The following is a 19,660-nucleotide window of genomic DNA, read 5'->3' as shown; positions in this document are numbered from 1 at the left end:
AGCTTTTTAATTTGATGTAGTCCCATGGGTTTATACTTGCCTTAGTCTTCCTTGTAATTGGATTCGTTTCATTGAAAATGTCTTTACAATGTATGTGGAAAAGAGTTCTGCCAATATTTTCCTCTAAGTATTTGATAGTTTGTGGTCTAACATCCAAGTTCTTGATCCACTTGGAATTTACTTTTGTATTTGGTGAAATACAGTGATTCAGTTTCATTCTTCTGCATGTTTCAACCCATTGTTTCCAACACCATTTGTTGAAGAGACTCTGCTTTCCCCCATGTAATAGTCTGGGCCCCTTTGTCAAAGATTAGATGTCCATACATGTGGGGGCTCACTTCTGGGCTCTCAATTCTATTCCACTGGTCAATGTGTCTATTCATGTTCCACTACCAAGCAGTTTAGATGACAATGGCCCTATAATACAGTTTGAGATATGGGAGTGTGATGCCTCCAGTTCTGTTCTTTTTTTCTCATGATTGTTTTGGCAATTCTAGGTCTTTTCTGGTTCCAGATAAACATTTGTAGCATATTCTCCTAAAAAATGTGCTTGGGATCTTGATGGGGATAGCATTAAATTTGTAGATGGCTCTGGGTAATATATTCATTTTAATGATGTTAATTCTTCCAACCCATGAACATGGAATATCTTTCCACTTCTTTGTGTCTTTTTCAATTTCCTTGAGTAGTGACTCATAATTTTCAGTATACAAGTCTTTCACTTCTTTGGTTAGCTTTACTCCTAGATATTTTATTGTTTTTGTTGCTATAGTAAAAGGAATTGATTTATGGATTTCAGTTTCTTCTAACTTAGTGTTTGCATAGAGGAATGCCACTGACTTTTGAATGTTAATTTTGTATCCTGACACCTTACTGTATTGCCTGATGATTTCCAAAAGCTTCTTGCTGGATTCCTTGGGTTTTTCCATGTATACTATCATGTCATCTGCAAATAGGGAGAGTTTGACTTCTTCTGTTCCAATCTGTATCCCTTTAATTCCTTGCTCCTGCCTGATAGCTATGATAAGAACTTCCAACACTATGTGAATAGTAATGGTGATAGTGGGCAGCCCTGTCTAGTACCTGATCTGAGTGGAAATGCTTCCAGTTTTTCACCATTGAGTATGATGTTGGCTGTAGGTTTGCTATATACAGACTCCACTATCTTCAGGAATTTTCCATCTATTCCCATTTTTGTAGTGTTTTGATCATAAAGAGATGTTGAATTTTGTCAAAGGCTTTCTCTGTATCTACTGATATTATCATGGGGTTTTTGGTCTTGCTTTTGTTGATGTTGTGGATCACATCGACTGATTTAAGTATATTAAACCAACCTTGCATGCTGGGGATGAACCCCACTTGGTCATCATGGACAATCTATTTGATATACTGCTGTATCTAGTTGGCTAGAATTTTGTTGAGTATTTTAGCATCTATGTTCATCAGAGATATTGGTCTGTAGTTTTCTTTTTTGGTTGTGTCCCTGTCTGCTTTTGGTATCAGAGTGTTGTTGGGTTCATAGATGCTGGCAGGGAGTATTCGAGTGTCTTCAATCTTCTGGAAGACTTTTAAAAGTAGAGGTAGCAGTTCTTCTTTGAATGTTTTGTAAAATTCATTTGTAAAACCATCTGGTCCAGGACTTTTATTTTGGGGGAGATTTTTGATAACTGTTTCAATGTCATTAGCTATGATGGGCCTGTTCATGTTATCCACTTCCTCTTTACTTAGTTTTGGAAGTTGGTAGGTATCTAGGAAATCGTCCATTTCTTCCAGGTTCTCTAGCTTGGTGGTATATAGTTGTTCATAGAAGCCTTGCATGATATGTTGAATTTCTCTGATGTCTGTTGTGATATCTCCTCTTTCATTTAGTATGCGATTTATTTGTGTCTTCTCCTGTTTTTGTTTTGTTAGTCTGGCTAAAGGTTTGTCAATTTTGTTCACACTTTTGAAGAACCAACATTTACTTTCGTTGATCTTTTGTATGGTTTTCTTATTCTCAATGTTATTTATTTCGGCCCTGACTTTAGTGACTTCTGTCCTTCTGGTTGCTTTAGTGTTCCTTTGTTGTTGTTCTTCTAGGTCTTTAAGATGTGCAACCAGGCTGTTTATTTGTGCTTTTTCTTGTTTCCTAATGGGTGCTTATATAGCTATGAAATTCCCTCTCAGTACTGCCTTAGCTGTGTCCCAAATATTTTGATAGCTTGTGTCTTCATTTTCATTGAAGTCTCAAAACATTTTGATTTCTTCCTTGATTTCCTCTTTGACCCAGAAGTTGTTAAGAAGTGTACTGTTGAGCTTCCACAGCTTAGTAATATTTCTAATCTTTTGTTGATTGTTAAGTGTTTGTTTAATTCCACTGTGGACTGAGAATATGCTTGGGATGATTTCAATGCTCTTGAATTGGCTGATGCTGTCTTTGTGGCCTAACATATGGTCTATCCTTGAGAATGACCCATGTGGATTTGAGTAAAATGTGTATTCTAGTTTCTTGGGGTGAATGACTCTGAAAATGTCCAATAGTTCTAGTTTATCTATCTCTTCATTTAGCTCCCTTATGTCTTTATTGATTTTCTGACTGGATGATCTGTCAAGTTGAGAGAGTGGGGTGTTGAAGTCCCCTACTATGACTGTGTTGCTGTTAATATATTGCTGTAGCTCTTTCAGTAGACGTTTGATGTATTTAGATGGCTTCTCATTGGGTGCATAGATGTTAATAATTGTTAAGTCCTCTTGATTGACTGATCCTCTGAGCATTAAGTAGTGTCCGTTCCTATCTTTTTTAATCTTATCTATTTTAAAGTCTATCGTGTCAGATATGAGAATAGCTGTTCCTCCCCTTTTTTTGTTCCATTGGCTTGTATGATAGTTTTCCATCCTTTCACTTTAAGTCTGTGTTTGTCTTGTTGAGTTAGGTGGTTTTCCTGTAGACAGCATATTGTTGGGTTGCGTTTTCTGATCCATCTTCCTACTCTGTATCTTTTAATAGGTGATTTCAGGCCATTGACATTCATTGATATCAAAGATTGAAGATATTTTAATGCCATTCTTGTAGAGTTTTAGAGTGTTCTGATATATGTCCTATTTATGATGGTCTGACTGTTTATAGAAGACCTTTCAGAACTTCTTTCAGGGCAGGCTTGGTGATAGTTGATTCCTTCAACTGTTGCTTGTCTGAGAAGGTTTTGATGCCTCCACCTAGTCTGAATGACAGTCTAGCAGGATATAGTATTCTTGGTTGAAAGCCTTTCTCATTGAGCACTTGATAGGTATCTTGCCATTCTCTTCTGGCCTGTAGTGTTTGTATGAAGAAGTCTGCTGCTAATCGTATGGGTTTTCTTTTGTAGGTGACTCTTTGTTTTCCTCTTGCAGCCTTAAAGATCCTTTCTTTATCCTTATTCCTTTCCATTCTAAATATGACGTGTCTTGGTGTCTTTAAGTCTGGGTTAATTTTGTTTGGGACCCTCTAGGCTTCTTGAATCTTTATGTCTTTGATGTTGTCTAGACTAGAGAAGTTTTCAGCTATTATGGCCTGAAGAATGCTTTCTTCCTCTCCTTCTCTTTCTTCCTCTGGTAAGCCAATAATGTGTATATTGTTTCTTTTGAAGTCATCCCATAGGTCTCTGTTGTTGTTTTCAGCATCTCTTAATCTCTTTTTGAGATCTCTTACTTCTTTTATAGTTGTCTCTAATTCATCCTCAATCTAACCTCATCTTGGCTGGAGCTTAAAGGTATCCTGTGAAGTGAGATCTTCCAGAAAGAGAAAAAAGAACAAAGGATGATCTCACTCAAGGACAGAAGTTGGAAAATAAGAACAGAAGGGAAAACACAAAGCAGAGTCACACTGGAGCTGGTGTCATGCACCAAAGCAAAGGACTGTTGAGAGGGGGTGGGGAGGGTTCAGGTCCCAGATCAAGATGGCAGAGGAGGACCTAGTGGGTGTTGAATTGTTATGTGGAGAACTGAGAAATGTCACACATGTATCAACTATTATATTTTACTGTTGGCTGTAAACCATAAATCCTCACATAAAGAAATAGAAAAAGAATGGTGATTTCACTTTCTTCACATCATCTAGGATGGAGCTTGGAGGAATCATGTTGAGTGAGATAAGTCAGAAAGAGAAGGAGGAATACAGGATGGTTTCACTCATAGACAGATGGTGAAAAAGGCTACGATGACACCAACCTGCCTTCCCTGGTCAGAAGACCTCACCACTGTGCCCTGGAACTCCACCTCCTCAGAGATCTACTCAACTCAGGAAAGGAAGAGACAGCCTGGGGTTATGGATCAGCCTATCCATGCCCATGTCAAGTGGAGAAGCAATTACAAAAGCGAGACCTCTGGCCTTCTGGGCCCCATAGACATCTTTGGTCCTTATGTCTAGAAGGATAAAGAAATGGGAAGCTTCGGGGCTGGATGGAGGCACACCTGGTTGAGAGCTCATCTGACTGAGTGCAAGGAGGCAGATTCCTAGACCCCAGACCCCACCTACAGGGGGAAAGCTTCACAAGTGGTGAAGCAGTGCTGCAGGTGTCTCTGTCTCTCTCCCTCTCTATAACCCCCTTTCTTCTCAATTTCTGGATGTATGTATCCAAAAAAGAAATAAAGAATCATGGAGTCAGGTGGCAGTGCAGCAGGTTAAGTGCACATGGCCCAAAGCACAAGGACCAGTGAGAGGATCCTGGTTCGAGCCACCGGTCTCCACCTGCAGAGGAGTCACTTCACAGGCGGTGAAGCAGGTCTGCAGGTGTCTGTCTTTTCTACCCTTCTCTGTCTTCCCCTCCTCTTTCCATTTCTCTATCCTATCCAACAACAAAGACATCAATAACAAAACAATATAAAAAACAGCAATAAAAGAGAATAAATAAATAAGTAAATATTTTTAAAATACTATAAAAATTTATTAATAAAAAAGAGGTGGCAGGTCTGGTGCACGTGGTTCAGCACTCATGTCACCATGTGGAAGAAAGTGGGTTCAGGCCCCCAGTCCCCACTTCCCAGTGCCCAGCTGCAGTTGGGAAGCTTCACAATAGGAGAAAGAGGGCCACAGGTGTCTATCTCCTCCTCTGTCTCCCCCTTTTCTCTCAGTTTCTCTCTGTCCATCCTGGAACACTCTGGGGATGTAAGCTGGGCCTGCAGCATCACCACGACTGTGCCACAGACCTAGACTGGCACGCTGGTAGCTGAGCCAGGCCGCCTGCTCTTGCATGTTTAGAAGCACAGGCACAGGCAGCCCGGGGTGCTTGGCAACTCAGCAGAGTCCTCAGGACACGGATCCAGTTTGCTCCGTTTCCTCTGCTCAAGCTCCTTGCCTCACGGTTGTGAAATGGTTTTCAGGACAGGGAGGCTGTGCTTCCAATGAAGCAAAGGGTCACAACAGGGCACAGGCACAGAGGAGGCCAGGGGAGTCCTTATAGTGCAGGCACAAAGGGTCCTGAGAGGCCTGCTGTGCTCTGAGGGGAGCATGTCAGCCACACCCAGCCATGTCCCAGGTGATGCCCCAAGGCTGAAGGTGTCCTCTCCTCCCCAACCCCCCACAGGGCTGCTTCCAGCCAGACAGAAAGCTGGGCTGAGACTGGGGCTTGCACAGGTCTTTCATCAGTGCCTGCAAAAGCTGCACATCTGTCTGTCTGTCTGTCTGTCTGTCTGTCTGTCTGTCTGTCTCTGTCTGCACAGGCGCACGCTTCCCATCCTAAGCCAAGCAGTTAGGAGAAGCCACCAGCAGGAGCCACAGAGGCACCCACCCTTGCCAGGGCTCACCGGTGCTGGGGCAGGGCACAGGGCTGGGGTGCTCTGTGGGTAGAGCTCAGCAGGCGGGCACCTTCTCAGGGCCCTCTATGGTCAGGCAGCAGGGCAGCATGTCTTCTGGGGAGGCCCTGCCGGGAGGAGCCCAGCACAGTCCTGGGCTCCGTGTCTGCACTGGGCCATGGCCCTCCAACCTCCCATCATCCTGGTCCTCGGTGAGTCCTGGCCTGGGGTGGGGTGATCCCTGCTGGGTCCTGACTGCTGCCCAGAGACTCTGAGCCACATGCCCCTCTCCCCAGCTTTTCCCTCAGCTCTGGGACAGACCCAGGTCTCAGTGGGGAGGGGTCCAGCTAGAGGGTTTCAGGACACAGGGTCCCTCCACACTGAGGAGGCTGAGGGACTGCTGGGAGGGGTTGAGGGCCACAGAGATTGTGCAGAGCCCAGGATTATGCTCAGTGCCTGGTGAGGAGGCAGTCATGGGGGGCTGCCCATTTCTATCCAGCAGCGGCTGGGCAGCCTGGGGGAGGGCGTCTCTCCTCACCACCTTGTCTCGCAGGTCTCTGTCTGGGCCAGCTGACCTCCTCACAGAGGGGTGAGTGTCTCTCCAGTCCCCCTGCACCCCAAGAGCAGTTTTGTCTGAGTCTGCGGGCTGGTTTGGGGGTTGTGGGCCTGAAACAAGTCGGAACTGCAGTCCCTGCCTTTGCAGCATTCTGGATGCTTCACATATGGTCCTTATTACGTATATGAGTCCTACATTATCATCCACAGACATTTCTTATTATTATTTGCTGTTGCCAGGGGTTCACTGCTCTGGGCTCAGTGTCTGTCTCTGTCTCTGTCTCTGCCTCTGCCTCTCACACACCCCCACACAAATACATAACACAGATGCTTCCTCCATGTGGGGCTGGGTCAGAGTGTCCCAGGAGGTGCCTTCCCAGCTGCACTGTCTTTCCTGCTCCCCCCACCCCCACTACACCCCACTTCACCCCGGTAGGTCCTGTGCACTGAGGGTACAGAGCTGGTTCCCCAGGTGTCCAGGCTGAGCCCATGACACCCTGCAGCCCCAGGTGGGGGTCCTAGGTGGAATCTGCCTCCTTCTTGCCTGCCCCCACTCTATCTCCGTGTCTCAGCAGGGTGCTCGAAGGTTCACAGAGCCCTCTCTCTTACCCATTCTCCAAATATCTTATGCTATGACTGGCCAGTTGTGTTTTGTGAGTGTGTTAAATAACCAAAAATTTTTGTATGACCCATTTTGCTCAGAGTACTCTGAAACTTAATTGACTTTATACAAAAATGCTGGATGTAGCCAAGGTTTCTGGAGACATCCAGAAAATTTGTTTTTTCCTCTTTTGATTTTTTTATATATAAGTCTTGGTATAAATGTAAAGTGCTTAGTCTTAAACTGTGTGAGTAAAGACAGATCTAAATTCGTTTTTTAAATGATATGTTTTCGTAACAAAAGTTTTTCTCCTCCTGTGTGTTATAACTAAATGCTTATGGGTATGTTTTAAGCTTGGTAAACATTAACGGTTAAAAGTTTAACCTCGAAACTACATTATTACCAGGCAAGGTAAAACTAATTTGCTAAAAGTAACTGACTCTTTAAGACAAAAGTCTAAATATTTAACGTGACAATACATCCCCAAAATTAAAATACAAATTCTCTATACAGGACACTTTTGGACAGCCCCCCAAAGTGCCCTGTAAGCTAATCTTGTGGAAATTAACCCACAACAGATCTGGCATAAATATGACACTATAAATGTTAAAATCATTGTCACTAACATGCGTTAACCCTCTATGTAACCTGAGTCTGTTTATAGTCCAAAGTAAAAATAGTTTAAAAATCAAAATATATATTTTAACTAGGGAATCAGGGTGGTAGCGCAGTGGGTTAAGCACAGGTCATGCAAAGTGCAAGGACTGGAGTAAGGATCCCAGTTCAAGCCCCGGCTCCCCACCTGCAGGGGATTCACTTCATAGGCGGTGAAGCAGGTCTGCAGGTGTCTGTCTTTCTCTCCCCCCTCTGTCTTCCCCATCTCTCTCCATTTCTCTCTGTCCTATCCAACAACAACATCAACAACAATAATAACTACAGCAAGGGCAACAAGATGGAATAAATAAACATTTAAAAATATATGTAAAATCAAAATATATATTTTAACTAAAATTGGTCTGAAGATCCTGCTGTAGAGACTGCTACAGGAGGTCACATTAGATGACCTTTAAACAAAATTATAAAGATACTTAAACCAATTATAATCATTGAATTATCAATTATAGTAAGTTTCTAACTTATCAAAAAAATTTTTCTCACAAGTAATTGACTACAACAGTGTCAAAGCCTTCACATGAAGAAACATCTGCTCATATGGTAACGCATTAAGCTATGAGAAGTTCCTCCATGTGTTGTATGCTTTACATTGGGTTGTTCTAGCTCTCCCCCTGCCAAGAAAATTGGTTCAGTCCTGCTAGTTTCTTGGGCCCGCTTGTCCCCGCCCCAAGGAACCCCGAGAGAGTTGGAGACTTCCAGAGTTGGAGAGTGAGAGAGTCGCAGAGTTGGAGAGTGCTTGGTGCCACTGCGGGGGAAAGAGGCAGCAGAGTTCTGTTTGGTGATTAGTTTGGTTTACTTTATGAATCGTTGTTCCTGAATAAAGAAATACAGCTTCCCTGCCCAGCCATGTGTCCTTGAGTCTCTGTTACCCACCCGTGAAGCTAACCCAACACACTGGAGCCTCCAAATTTAAACAACAAATGGCGCCCACGTGGACCTGACCTGCGCATCTCTCAGATAAGTGAAGACAATTTGGCTACCTATGTACTATGGCCTTCACTTCTGCTTGTGAAGATATCTCCAAAGGCCTCTGCTCTTTCTTCACGAGACTGTTTTGCTGTTTCTGGAACATTTATCTCTGGGCCACTCTGTGGTTTCCACTCGCTCGGGCGAACTCAGAACAGCCAGCGGAGTCGGGAAGAGGTTAGGCGCGGAGCTGCAGTTTCCACTTGGTGGAGCAGCCAACCAGCTGGCTGCGCCCGGACAACCCCACACAGCACACCCGCAGCCCCGCAGCCCAGCAGCCCGCAAGAGGCCGACGCCAGCACACAGGAGCCCGATGCCAACACACAGGAACTCGATGCCAGCACACAGGAGCCCAATGCCAGCATGCAGGCCAGCCCACAGGAGCCAGCTCTCCACCGCGTGGTGCAGGGCACTAGGCGCGGGATCCCTCCACGCTGCTCGGCCACTGCGAGCAGGGCAGCATATATGACAGGGCCATGGGGCAGGGCCACGGTGGCCTATCATGGCTGCCACCCCTGGGCACCTTGGCCTGTGCCTTCTACAAGACTGGCCCGCCCGCCCTAGGGATATGAATTCTATACAGATCCCGGACCTCCCGGACCCCCCCAGGCTCCCTGCCAAAACTGAGCACCCTGGACGAGATCCTCAGCCCCGGTCTGAAGGCAGACAAGCTGGAGTACACAGAGATTCATCCAGAGATCACAACCTAAAATTCCTAACAGTGGAGCTGCGCAAGAGGCCACCTCCAGATGGTGACCCCCCCAACAACTAAGACAATACATATCTAAATTCGTGTTTGAAATGACATGTCTTCGTAACAAAGGTTTCTCTCCTTGTGTATTAATGACCATGTTTATGTGTATGTTTAAAGTTTGGTAAACAATAACTTTAAGGTTAAAAATATAACTTTAAGGCTAAATTCTTACTAGGCAAAGTTAAATGAAAAAGGTTTTCAACATAATTCTCATAAAGATAAAATTAACTTTCATTTAAAGTCTGAGGTAAAAATTAGTTAACAATCAATATATTTTAACTAAGTTGGTCTAAACAAGACCTGCGCACACCTAAGGTGTGTCTCCATCTCAAGTGGGTGTAACAAAAGGTTAAATAGACTTGTTGATATGTAAAACTCTCGATTACCTTCTCTATTAGAAATGGTAGAACGCACAATGGCTATGCTAATTATTCTCATGCCTGAGGTTTTCTTTCCTGCGCACACCTAGGTTGCATCTCCATCTTAAATGGGGGTAACAAAAGGTTAAAAAGACGTTGTTGATATGTAAAAGCCTCAAATTCCTTCTCTATTAGAAACGTTAGATTGCGCTATGGTTATGCTAATAACAAGTTTTGTTTCATAGTAAGTAAATTACAGCCAGCTGCCTTTGGAACTCTAGACTGTTCCCTGCCCCCATGCAAATGTCCGTCGAGACAAGTATGCCCCCCAGAAGCAGGAAATTTTTTAAGCTGATAAAGTTTTGCCCAAGGAGACAAAACAATGGCCCCCTCAGGCCTTCCCTTGGCAGCACACTGGTTCTTGTTATTTGCTTACATGTTTCTCCATGTTTGTGCCAGTTTCTTTTTTAAAAATGCTTGTACGATATAGGTTTCTGTTAACCCCACACCCCTGATACAGTAGTCATTTAGTTAAAAAGAAAAAGGGGAATTATTGTATGCTGTATATAGGGTTGTTCTAGCTCTCCCCCTGCCAAGAAAATTGGTTCAGTCCTGCTAGTTTTGCGGGCCCGCTTGTCCCTGCCCCAAGGAACCCCGAGAGAGTTGGAGAGTTCCAGAGTTGGAGAGTGAGAGAGTGGCAGAGTTGTAGAGTGCTTGGCGCCGCTGCGGGGAAAAGAGGCAGCAGAGTTCTGTTTGGTGATTAGTTTGGTTTATTTTATGAATCGTTGTTCCTGAATAAAGAAATACAGCTTCCCTGCCCAGCCGTGTGTCCTTGAGTCTCTGTTACCCGCCCGTGAAGCTAGCCCAACACGCTGGAGCCTCCGAATTTAAACAACATCCATGTAGAACTTATGTGAATTAACAACATTAACATATTTTTCTACACTTAACTGGTGTGTCTCATTTTGCCACTACAGGCCTGCCTTTGTCAGCCAACAATTTAAAGATTTTTCCCTTTATAACATCACCCGTGCCACAGACATCCCATACTACCACCAAAGACAAATGGTTGTTGAGAAGGCCTGCCAAACGCCTAGGCTCAATTAAGTAAAGTAAGAAATAAGGGGAAATACATCCCCCCACTATTCAGTTGGCTAAGGCACCAAACCTCTTTTCCTATAAAAAAAATTTGATTCAGATGCCCTGCTAACCATGGGAAGCAGATTGTTTATGATTCTTTCACAGGAGTCCCTGGAAAAACCATCTGGACCCCTGCACACTCTGACATCACCCACTAGGTGGCACAACTACAGTGGCACACCCCCCGATACTCATGATATGACCTGACACAATCTGAAGAACCTGATTCACAGACTCCAAGGACAGGACTTTCTCACTATCTGCCTTTCCTGCTTCTGCTTTGCCTATCATGTTTTGGCAGTTCCAGCTCACTTTCTACAGAAAAGCAGAATTCCAGTGGCTGACCTTCCCCATAGAGATAGACGTGCAGCATTTCATCCCCTGGCATTTCTCCCTCTAGTCGCCTAATTTGGACTGAGACTTCTAATGGACTTGCTGGTATACCCTTTGGACACTTTACACAATTTTACAGCAGCTTCCTTCCCTTCACGCTGCTGGTTTTTCAAAGACTGACCCACAGTAGTTCATGGACTTTGCAGCCTGTTGCCTTCAGTACTATACAACGCCAAATAGCCCCTCCGATTATCAGGCCATGCCCTCCCCTTTGCAGGTCCTATGTTTTGAGGTGGGAAATGCCCTTCCCTCATTACTAGGCCCTGCTACCAGATGCAGGAGACACCCCCAGAGACAGGAAACACCTCCCTGCCCAACAGCCTTGCCTTGGTATCACACTGGCTCTTACTGCTCCCCTACTTGTTCCTTTCTGTTTTGTTATAGCATTCAGGTTTATGCCCAATAGGTTTCTGTGCACCCCTACACTACTATTCCTCTGTCACAGATGGAGTCTTTTATAGACATTGACCCATCTTAATGCAATGACCAGATAGAAAGATAGGGAAAGATGTAGAAATATTGTGGGGAGATGATGGAGCCTGGCAGAGCTTAACCTATGAGATGAGTCCCTCCAGATAAGTCTCTCTCTCTACAGAGGGGTTGAGCACAGGGGGGACATATAAATCTCACAAGGTTGTCAGCCATGTAAGTCTTCCCTCCCCCCACAAAAACATCCTACATCTTCCCAACTGAGCATGGCATTCCTTAAAAAACATTTAAGCCTGATCCACTCTAAATTTACTATACTGTGGCCATTAGGGAAAAGGAAAGGGGGAGATGCCAGGAAATTGTGCAGATTCAGTCACATATGCCATGTTGTCCTCTCAGGGCATTGTCAATTCCCCGCATTAGTTGGAGTGCTTTGGTTACTCCTCCCCTCCCCATTATCCTATCCCCAAGTGCCTTGTTTCCTAACTAATCATGTCCCGACTTTCTCCCATAAAATCCCTTCTTATTCCGCCCTTCACTCTCTTGCCCGCTTTTCACCTCGGTGACTGGACACAAGGGAAGGAGGCTGCACTTAGCAGGAGGCGGCCATTTTTGCTAGCTCCACGTGGCCCCAACTACTGCGCTCTTACCCAACTCTGAGGTGCCCTCGCGAATAAAGAATTGTGTCCCTTCTCAGCTCTGGATCTCCTCTCTCTCTCCTCCATGTCGAGCCCAAATGGCAACTTCCTGAGGAGGCTGGAGAGAGGGTGGCAGCGCAGCCGCAGGTGCCACCAGTGACTCAGCCGGACCTGCACCCCACCTCCTGGTCCAGCAGGGGCGTTTCCAGCAGCAGAGACAGGGCTGACTTGGTGTTTGTTTGCAGGATCCTGAGCATAATTCCCCAAAAGCACACTGTGGGTTGTGGTGGTGAACTTGGGGACTGCTGAGCATGTGATTGATCTTATTCAGAATCACCACATTCTCCTGATTCCTTTTTCACAGGCTCCTTGCATATGCATGGAGCAGGTTCTCTCAGCGTAAAAATCAGACTCCATTCTTTCCCTGGCATTTATCTTTTAAATAAAACCATTCATTTCATCCATCATGGCAAAAGGGTCGCCTGCTTTCTTCTGATCTAATGGAGTTTGATGTTCCTGCATTTCCCTTCACTCCACAGAAATCTCAGTTTCCGTGGACATGGACATCCAGGGCATCCCTGGAGCAGCCTCCACTTGATAGACTTCTGCCTGTATGACGTGGCCTAAGTTGGGTCTCCCTGTGCTTTCTTCTTGTTTGTGACTTGTAAAAATGTCTCCTGGATTTTGCCCATCTGGCTTCTCCAGAAATACCATGAGGAGCAGTTTCTTCTTCCCAGATGTCTCAAAATTAGCAGTGTCTTTTAGTTCCCAAAACTTTCCATTGCTAGGAAATTAAACATTTTCCTAGAATGTTCGTGATTTTTACTTCAAATGTAAAACTGAGGGGGCTGACAGTGATGCACTCGGTTAAGCTGATATAGTGCTAAGTGCAAGGAGCCACGTGAAGACCTGGGCTTCCTGCTCTAACCACCTGCCAGGGGTCTCTTCACATGCAGTGAAGCAGGTCAACAGGTGTTAGGCTCTCTCTCTCTATTTATCTACCCCTCCCTTCTCAATTTCTCTCTGTCCCATTGAATACAATTTAAAAATAATAATAATAATACTGAAAATGGCTATCAGGATCAGCGGATTCCTAGTGCCGACGCTGAGCCCCAGCAGTAACCTGGCAGCAAGGAAAAAAAAAGTAACTTGAGACACAAGTTCCTATAGAATGATCTCCTAGTCCATTTTATTTGAAGTACAGTTTTATTTTTGGCCTACACTGGGGCTTCCCCATTTCAGGCCGCATTGTTTTCTCAGGTAGACACACACACACACACACACACACACACACACACACTGGAGTTGGGGCCACAGCACTGAAGCCGCCCGCAGGTGGTGGGGCTAGGCTTGAACCTGGGTTGTGTCCATGAGAAAGCACCTTCAGTATCCAAACAAGCTAACTTGCAAGCCATAGCGCATTTTCATGTGTGGACTGCACATGCGATGCACAGAACACTGGTTCTTCCCTCGGGGCCGCTGGCTCTTTGCCTTTTCCTAGGCTTTCTCTCCTGTGACAAGGGGAAGACTCCAGGGGACTTGGTCATTTCTGTGCCAACTGCATTCTGCTGCGTGTCCACAAGGTGGCAGCAAAACACTTGATCGATAGGACTTGACTCTCCTGGGAGGGGCCTATGGACACTGGCCAATGGGATTACTTGTAGGGAACTTTGGTTCCTTATGACTGTGATCCTAGAGCTTGGGAGATGCACGGAGATTTCCCCTGGGACTTTCTGGACTCACTCTAGCATGTTTCCCATGGAGAAGGACTACCCTAACTTGAAGAGCATTCTCGAGTACCCTGGCAATCCCCAAGAATGGAGACACATGGTTAGTTCTACCCTCCTCATTCAATTCTTTCTTCTATGGGAAGACTTTTTGGGGGATGGATGCCTGAAATCCTGCAGGAACTGTCAGAAGCACCCTAAATGGAATTTTGAGGAGCTTTTTAAGCTAGGACTCCCTACGGGGGACTCATGATACGACATAGTGGAATCTAATAATCTGGTTCAAGTTGTGTTTCGTAAGAAAGTGATTTGAATGACTGAATTTTTGTATGGTCCATTTTGCTGTGAGTATTCTGAAATTTAATTGACTTTTAAAAAATGCTGGGGAGTCGGGCTGTAGCACAGCGGGTTAAGCACAGGTGGCACAAAGCACAAGGACCGGCATAAGGACCCCGGTTCAAACCCCAGCTCCCCACCTGCAGGGGAGTCGCTTCACAGGCGGTGAAGCAGGTCTGCAGGTGTCTATCTTTCTCTCCTCCTCTCTGCCTTCCCCTCCTCTCTCCATTTCTCTCTGTCCTATCCAACAACGACAACAACAATAATAACTACAACAATAAAACAACAAGGGCAACAAAAGGGAATAAATAAATAAAATAAAATATTTTTTAAAATGCTGGATGCAGCCATGATTTCTAGAGAATCCAGAAACAGTCCAAAAAATTGTTTTTCCTCTTTTGATTTTTTTACATCTTGGTATAAATATAAAACGTTTAATCTTGAAAACTGTATGAGTATGGGCAGGATGTATAGTGCTATGATTATGCTAATGATTCTCATGCCTGAGGCTTCTAACCATGGTTCTTCTATTGAGCTTATACTGTTTAAACAACCTTGAAATCATACTATAAAAGACTTCCAAAATTATAAAGGTACTTAAACCAATTATAATGGAGTTATCAATTATAGTAAACTTCTAATCTGCTACAAATTTTGCTTCACAATTAAGTGACTTACAGCTGTCAAGTATCACATGAAAAACCATCTGCTCAAATCGAATCCCTGGAAATCCATTTGGACCCCTGTTCTCTGACATCACCCACAAGATGGCATGACTACAGCATCCCCCCGCATAAATCAATGATGTGACCTGGTACGACCTGAAGAAACAGATTAACAAACTCCAAAGCTCACTCTTGAGAGAAAATTGGAATTCCAGTGGCTGACCTTCCCCATAAAGACAGACATGCAGCATTTCATCCCCTGGCATTTCTTCCGTGGTCATCTGCTTTGGACTGACATGTCTATGGGACTTACTGGTACACCTCGTGGACACTTTATACAACTTTACAGCAGCTTCCTTTTACGCTGCTGTAAAGACTGACCTCAGCAATCTATAGACTTTGCAGCCAGCCGCCTTGGGACTCTATAGGCAACGCCCCCTACCTTTCAGGCCCTGCCCACAGAGGCAGGAAACCCCCCTCCTTACTAGGTCCTGCCCCCAGAGTCAGGAAATGCCCTTTGAGGCATGAAACGCCTCCAGAGGCAAGAGATGCCCACAGAGTCAGGAAATGCCCTTTCAGGCAGGAAATGCCCCCAGAGGCAAGAGATGCCCACAGAGGCGAGAAACGCCCTTTCGCCTGATAGGCACTGCCCTTTGAGGTAGGAAACATCCCCTCACACCTCCCCTTGGCATCACACTGGTTCTTGCTGCTCTCTTACTTTTTCCTCCATGTCTTGTGCCATTTCTTTTGAAAATGCCTCTATGATATAGGTTTCTGTTCACCCCACACTTCTGATACTATGGCCATTAGTTTAAAAGAAAGGGGGAGATGTTGGGAAGTATGCCAGCTTCCCCCTGCTTAACTCTGCGATCTATTTACATAACCAGAGAACCGCCCTGCTTGCAGGGCATTGGTTTAATCCCCCATGGTTCAAACTGTCTTTTTGCTCAGCCCCCTCTCCCAGTCACACCCTGATTTCCACCACTCTCTTTTTGCTCCGCCCTCTCTACCTCACACCCTGTTTCCACCCTACTTGGCGAGTATAAATACAGCTGCTCTTCTGAAGTAAACACACTTGGGATTGCCTTCCGGCTCCAAGAGTCCCAGAGTCTCTCTCCTGCGATGCTAGCTCATCACAAGTACCTGATCCCTCTCCCACGCAGCATCCTAGGTTGACTCCAGTTGAGTTCTCTCCAACCCAGAGAGCACTTGCTAAGGAAGAAGCACCCTCAGGCTATCCTGGCAGTCTTAGAAGCAGAATTTGAAGCAGACCAACAAATGTGAGTCGAGATATGGCCTTTTGAGGCATGTTTACAGTCACAGGCCAATCAACAAGGGAGTTTGGAGGCAGACCTTACAGACCTTGTCCAGTGTGCCCCTCTGGGATGTCCTCTGGAAGGCAGGCCAGTGGGAACAAGGAGCGCTGCCCTCACTGGGTGAAGCTGGATAGCTCTGGCCAATGAGAGAATACCACAGGGCATGGGCGAGTCTCCATTCCCTGGCACCTGGTGGAGGGCAGCAAGGGAGTCACAGGGCTGGCAGGAGAGTTCAGCTGTCCCCTGGTGGCAGCAGGGAGCCAGGGGGCATCTCGCCACCTGGGAGCCCTTCAACTCTGTGGCTCTACATCTTGATCTGAGACTCCATGGGGACTAACGCCCCGTCCTTGGGCGCCTTCTGCAGCATGTCCACAAAGGGTTGTGAACCCACACGAGTGCAGAGATCGACCTGTGCCCCCCTCACCTGAGCTGAGAGTCCAGGTGAGGCGGCAGCTCTCAGAGGCCTCTCCTCTGCCTTCCTCTGCCTCCCTCCTGCCTCCATCCATACCTGCGCACTCTGGCACCCTGCTTGCTCTGGATAAAAGTAGACACATGCCGCTCACCATCTTCAGACCCTAGAAGAACCTGAGACCCGCATGTGAACACAGCTCAGCAGAACAGAATGGTGGCACTCCAGGTCCTTCTATTCCAGGCCTGACTCACCAGCCCATGAAGAACCCAAGACTCAGCTGTGGGAGGCCCAGGGGAGGACAAACACCAGGGACTGTGCACTTGCTCTGCACCTCAGGGCCCTGAGCACCCGGGGACTTTGGATGGACTCTCCCCAGGTTTCCTCTGCTTCCCTGACCTCGGAGGCCCCCAGGACCCCACCACAGGACAGTCCTGCACTGAGCCCTGAGGGTGGTTGCCAAAGCCTCATGTTCAGACGTTTCTGGAAGATCATTTGGGTCCCAAGTCCTGGGAACTGTCACTGAGAACACAGAGCAGTGAGGCTGTTGGCATCAGGAAACATGAGCTGTGGGAGATCTGGATTAAACCGGTTCTTACCTCCCACATGACAGAAGGAAGCTCTGCAAGGAGACGGGGCCTGAGGGGCAATATGGCCCAGGATGCTCATAGAGGGAGGAGGAGACTGCTGTCCAAAACAGACAAGTCCATGCAGGTGTGGTAGGGAGAAAGCCCACACTCTGGGCTCTGCTTCCTTCCCTCTCTGCCTGGTTCCCCTGGGTGCCCAGACCACAGGGACCCAAGCTGACAGCACAGTGACCTGGGAATCAAGTCTGCTGATCTGAGCCTACAGGCAACAGCCCTGAGTCCCCTCACACCTAGCACTGCCCATGAGTCCAGAGTGTGTGGGATCATCTTATGAGAATGGACCCTGTGGATGAGTCCTGATAGGACATGGTCTGGTCCCTGCTCATCAAGGTCCCCTCAGGAAGGCACTGGGCTGGCTGCTCTCTTAGTAACTGAGACTGAGCCTCCTGTGGGGGGCAGTTCCCCCTTTCTGTGGGGGTGCTGACATGACAACCTTGTGACAGGGAGGCCCAGCCCTGAGATAACACACTGTGTGTCTGTCAATTCTGCTGCTCTCAGAGGGGCCACTGGGCCCAGAGGAGGACACACCATGACCCCCACCCTCACAGCCCTGCTCTGCCTGGGTGAGATGACCAGGGGGGACACCCCAGTCTGGAAGAGACCCCACATCTAGGCCTGCTGGGTCAGGGCCCCAGGACTCAGGGGTTGTGGGGGGAGAGACTTGTGCTCAGGACTCAGGACACCCCTCTCACAGGCACTCTCTTCCAGGGCTGAGTGTGGGCCCCAGGACCTGTGTTCAGGCAGGTGAGTCTGTCCCCAGGCTCCTGGGGCCCTCATTGGGGACTGGGGACTAGAGGCCCTTTGGAGGCCTCTAGTGGGCCCACATCTAGTGGGGGTATATCGGGGAGGGCGGGGGCCGGAGAGCTGGGGCCTGGAGGTGGAACTGTACTGTGACCCCACCTCTGATTTCCTTCCAGGAACCCTCCCCAAACCCACCCTCTGGGCTGAGCCAGGCCCTGTGGTCCCCTGGGGGAGCCCTGTGACCCTCTGGTGTCAGAGGACTCTGGGGGCCCAGGAGTTCCATCTGAATAAAGAGCAAAGCCCAGCACCCTGGGTCATAGAGATCACGCGGACACCCAGTCACAAGGCCAAGTTCTCTGCCACCTACTTGGCAGAGCAACAAGCAGGGATATACAGGTGTCTCTATCTCATCTCCTCTGACTGGTCAGAGCTCAGTGACCCCCTGGAGCTGGTGGTGGTTTCAGGTGAGACTCACTCAGGAGCCCCAGATCAGGCTCTTCCCCAGGAAGGGGGTCTGCCCTGTAGGGGTCCCAATCACACCAGTCCTGGGGAGTAGCGGGAACCCCATTTCCAATGCTGCCACCTCCTCTCCTAGGATCCTACAGCAAACCCTCCCTGTCAGCTCTGCCGAGCCCTGTGGTGAGCCCAGGAGGGACCGTGACCCTCCAGTGTGCCTCAGGGCAGAGATTTGACAGGATGGTTCTGACTCAGCAAGGAGAAGACACGTCCCCCAGGACCCTAGACACACAGCCACACCACAGTGGGCAGGTCCAGGCCCTGTTCCGTGTGGACCCTGTGACCCCCCCCCAACCACAGGGGGACCTTCAGATGCCATGGCTATTACAGTGACAGACCCCAGGTGTGGTCACCCCCCAGTGAGCCCCTGGAGCTCCTGGTCTCAGGTGAGGGTCCCCTCCTGCCCCATTCATAGTCTGAGGTTCCCAAAAATTTATTGGGGTATTGGTGTCAGGGGAGCCCCAGGAGGGAGGCTGGGAGAGGAGAATTCAGGTACCCCAGTGAGAGACACAGAGTGTGGCACAATGCCTGGGTCAGGGAAGGAGAGTGTGGGCTGCCCTGAGTGCCCACTGGTCACTGAGGGGCATCTGGTAAGCCCTCCCTCCTGAGCCTGTAGGGCCCTGTTTGGCCCCTGGACAGATGCTGACCTTCCTCTGTGGATCTGCTCTGGGCTCTGACAGATTTGATCTGTCCTGGGAGGGGACCCTGGCCTTCCCCAGCACCCAGGCCAGCTGACCCTGTCATGCTCTCTGCCTCCTCTTAGTCTCGTGGGCTCCTGACAGACTCCTGGTGCTCAGGAGTCAGCTGGGCTGTGGCCCCCAAGAGTGACCTCACAGAGCAGTGCTCACAGCTGACCTTCGCAGAGACCCACAGAGTCCCCACAGGAAGCTGAGGCCAGGTGATGTCCCAGTGAGCTCACAACTCAGGCGGGAGAGAGATGTTTGCAGCTCTTGGTGAAGGAGGGGCTGCTGTGGAAGTGACACAGAGGCAAAGTCTAAATGCAAAAGAGAAGTTTGAGAGAGTCCAGTGGAACTGAACCCTCACA

The 19,660-nt window shown here is 47.6% G+C and overlaps 1 protein-coding gene across 8 annotated transcripts in view; it reads left to right on the top strand.

The window, feature by feature from the left end:
- The window catches only part of LOC103127826 (leukocyte immunoglobulin-like receptor subfamily A member 6), a 72,204-nt gene that overhangs the window by 8,263 nt on the left and 44,281 nt on the right, over positions 1-19,660 (top strand). Inside the window, exon 1 of one of the 8 annotated variants that reach the window (XM_060172996.1) lies at positions 17,854-17,921. The exons of the other annotated variants lie outside the window; for them this stretch is intronic. Within the exon in view, the coding sequence (XP_060028979.1) occupies positions 17,888-17,921 (34 nt within the window). The 5' untranslated portion in view covers positions 17,854-17,887. Of the gene's footprint in view, positions 1-17,853; positions 17,922-19,660 lie in introns of those variants that run through there. 8 annotated transcript variants of the gene reach the window in all.

The sequence above is a fragment of the Erinaceus europaeus genome, chromosome 2 (assembly GCF_950295315.1).
Source record: "Erinaceus europaeus chromosome 2, mEriEur2.1, whole genome shotgun sequence".
NCBI lineage: Eukaryota > Metazoa > Chordata > Mammalia > Eulipotyphla > Erinaceidae > Erinaceus > Erinaceus europaeus.
Note: the sequence above shows the minus strand (reverse complement) of the source record. Positions and strands in the feature narration are given on the sequence as shown.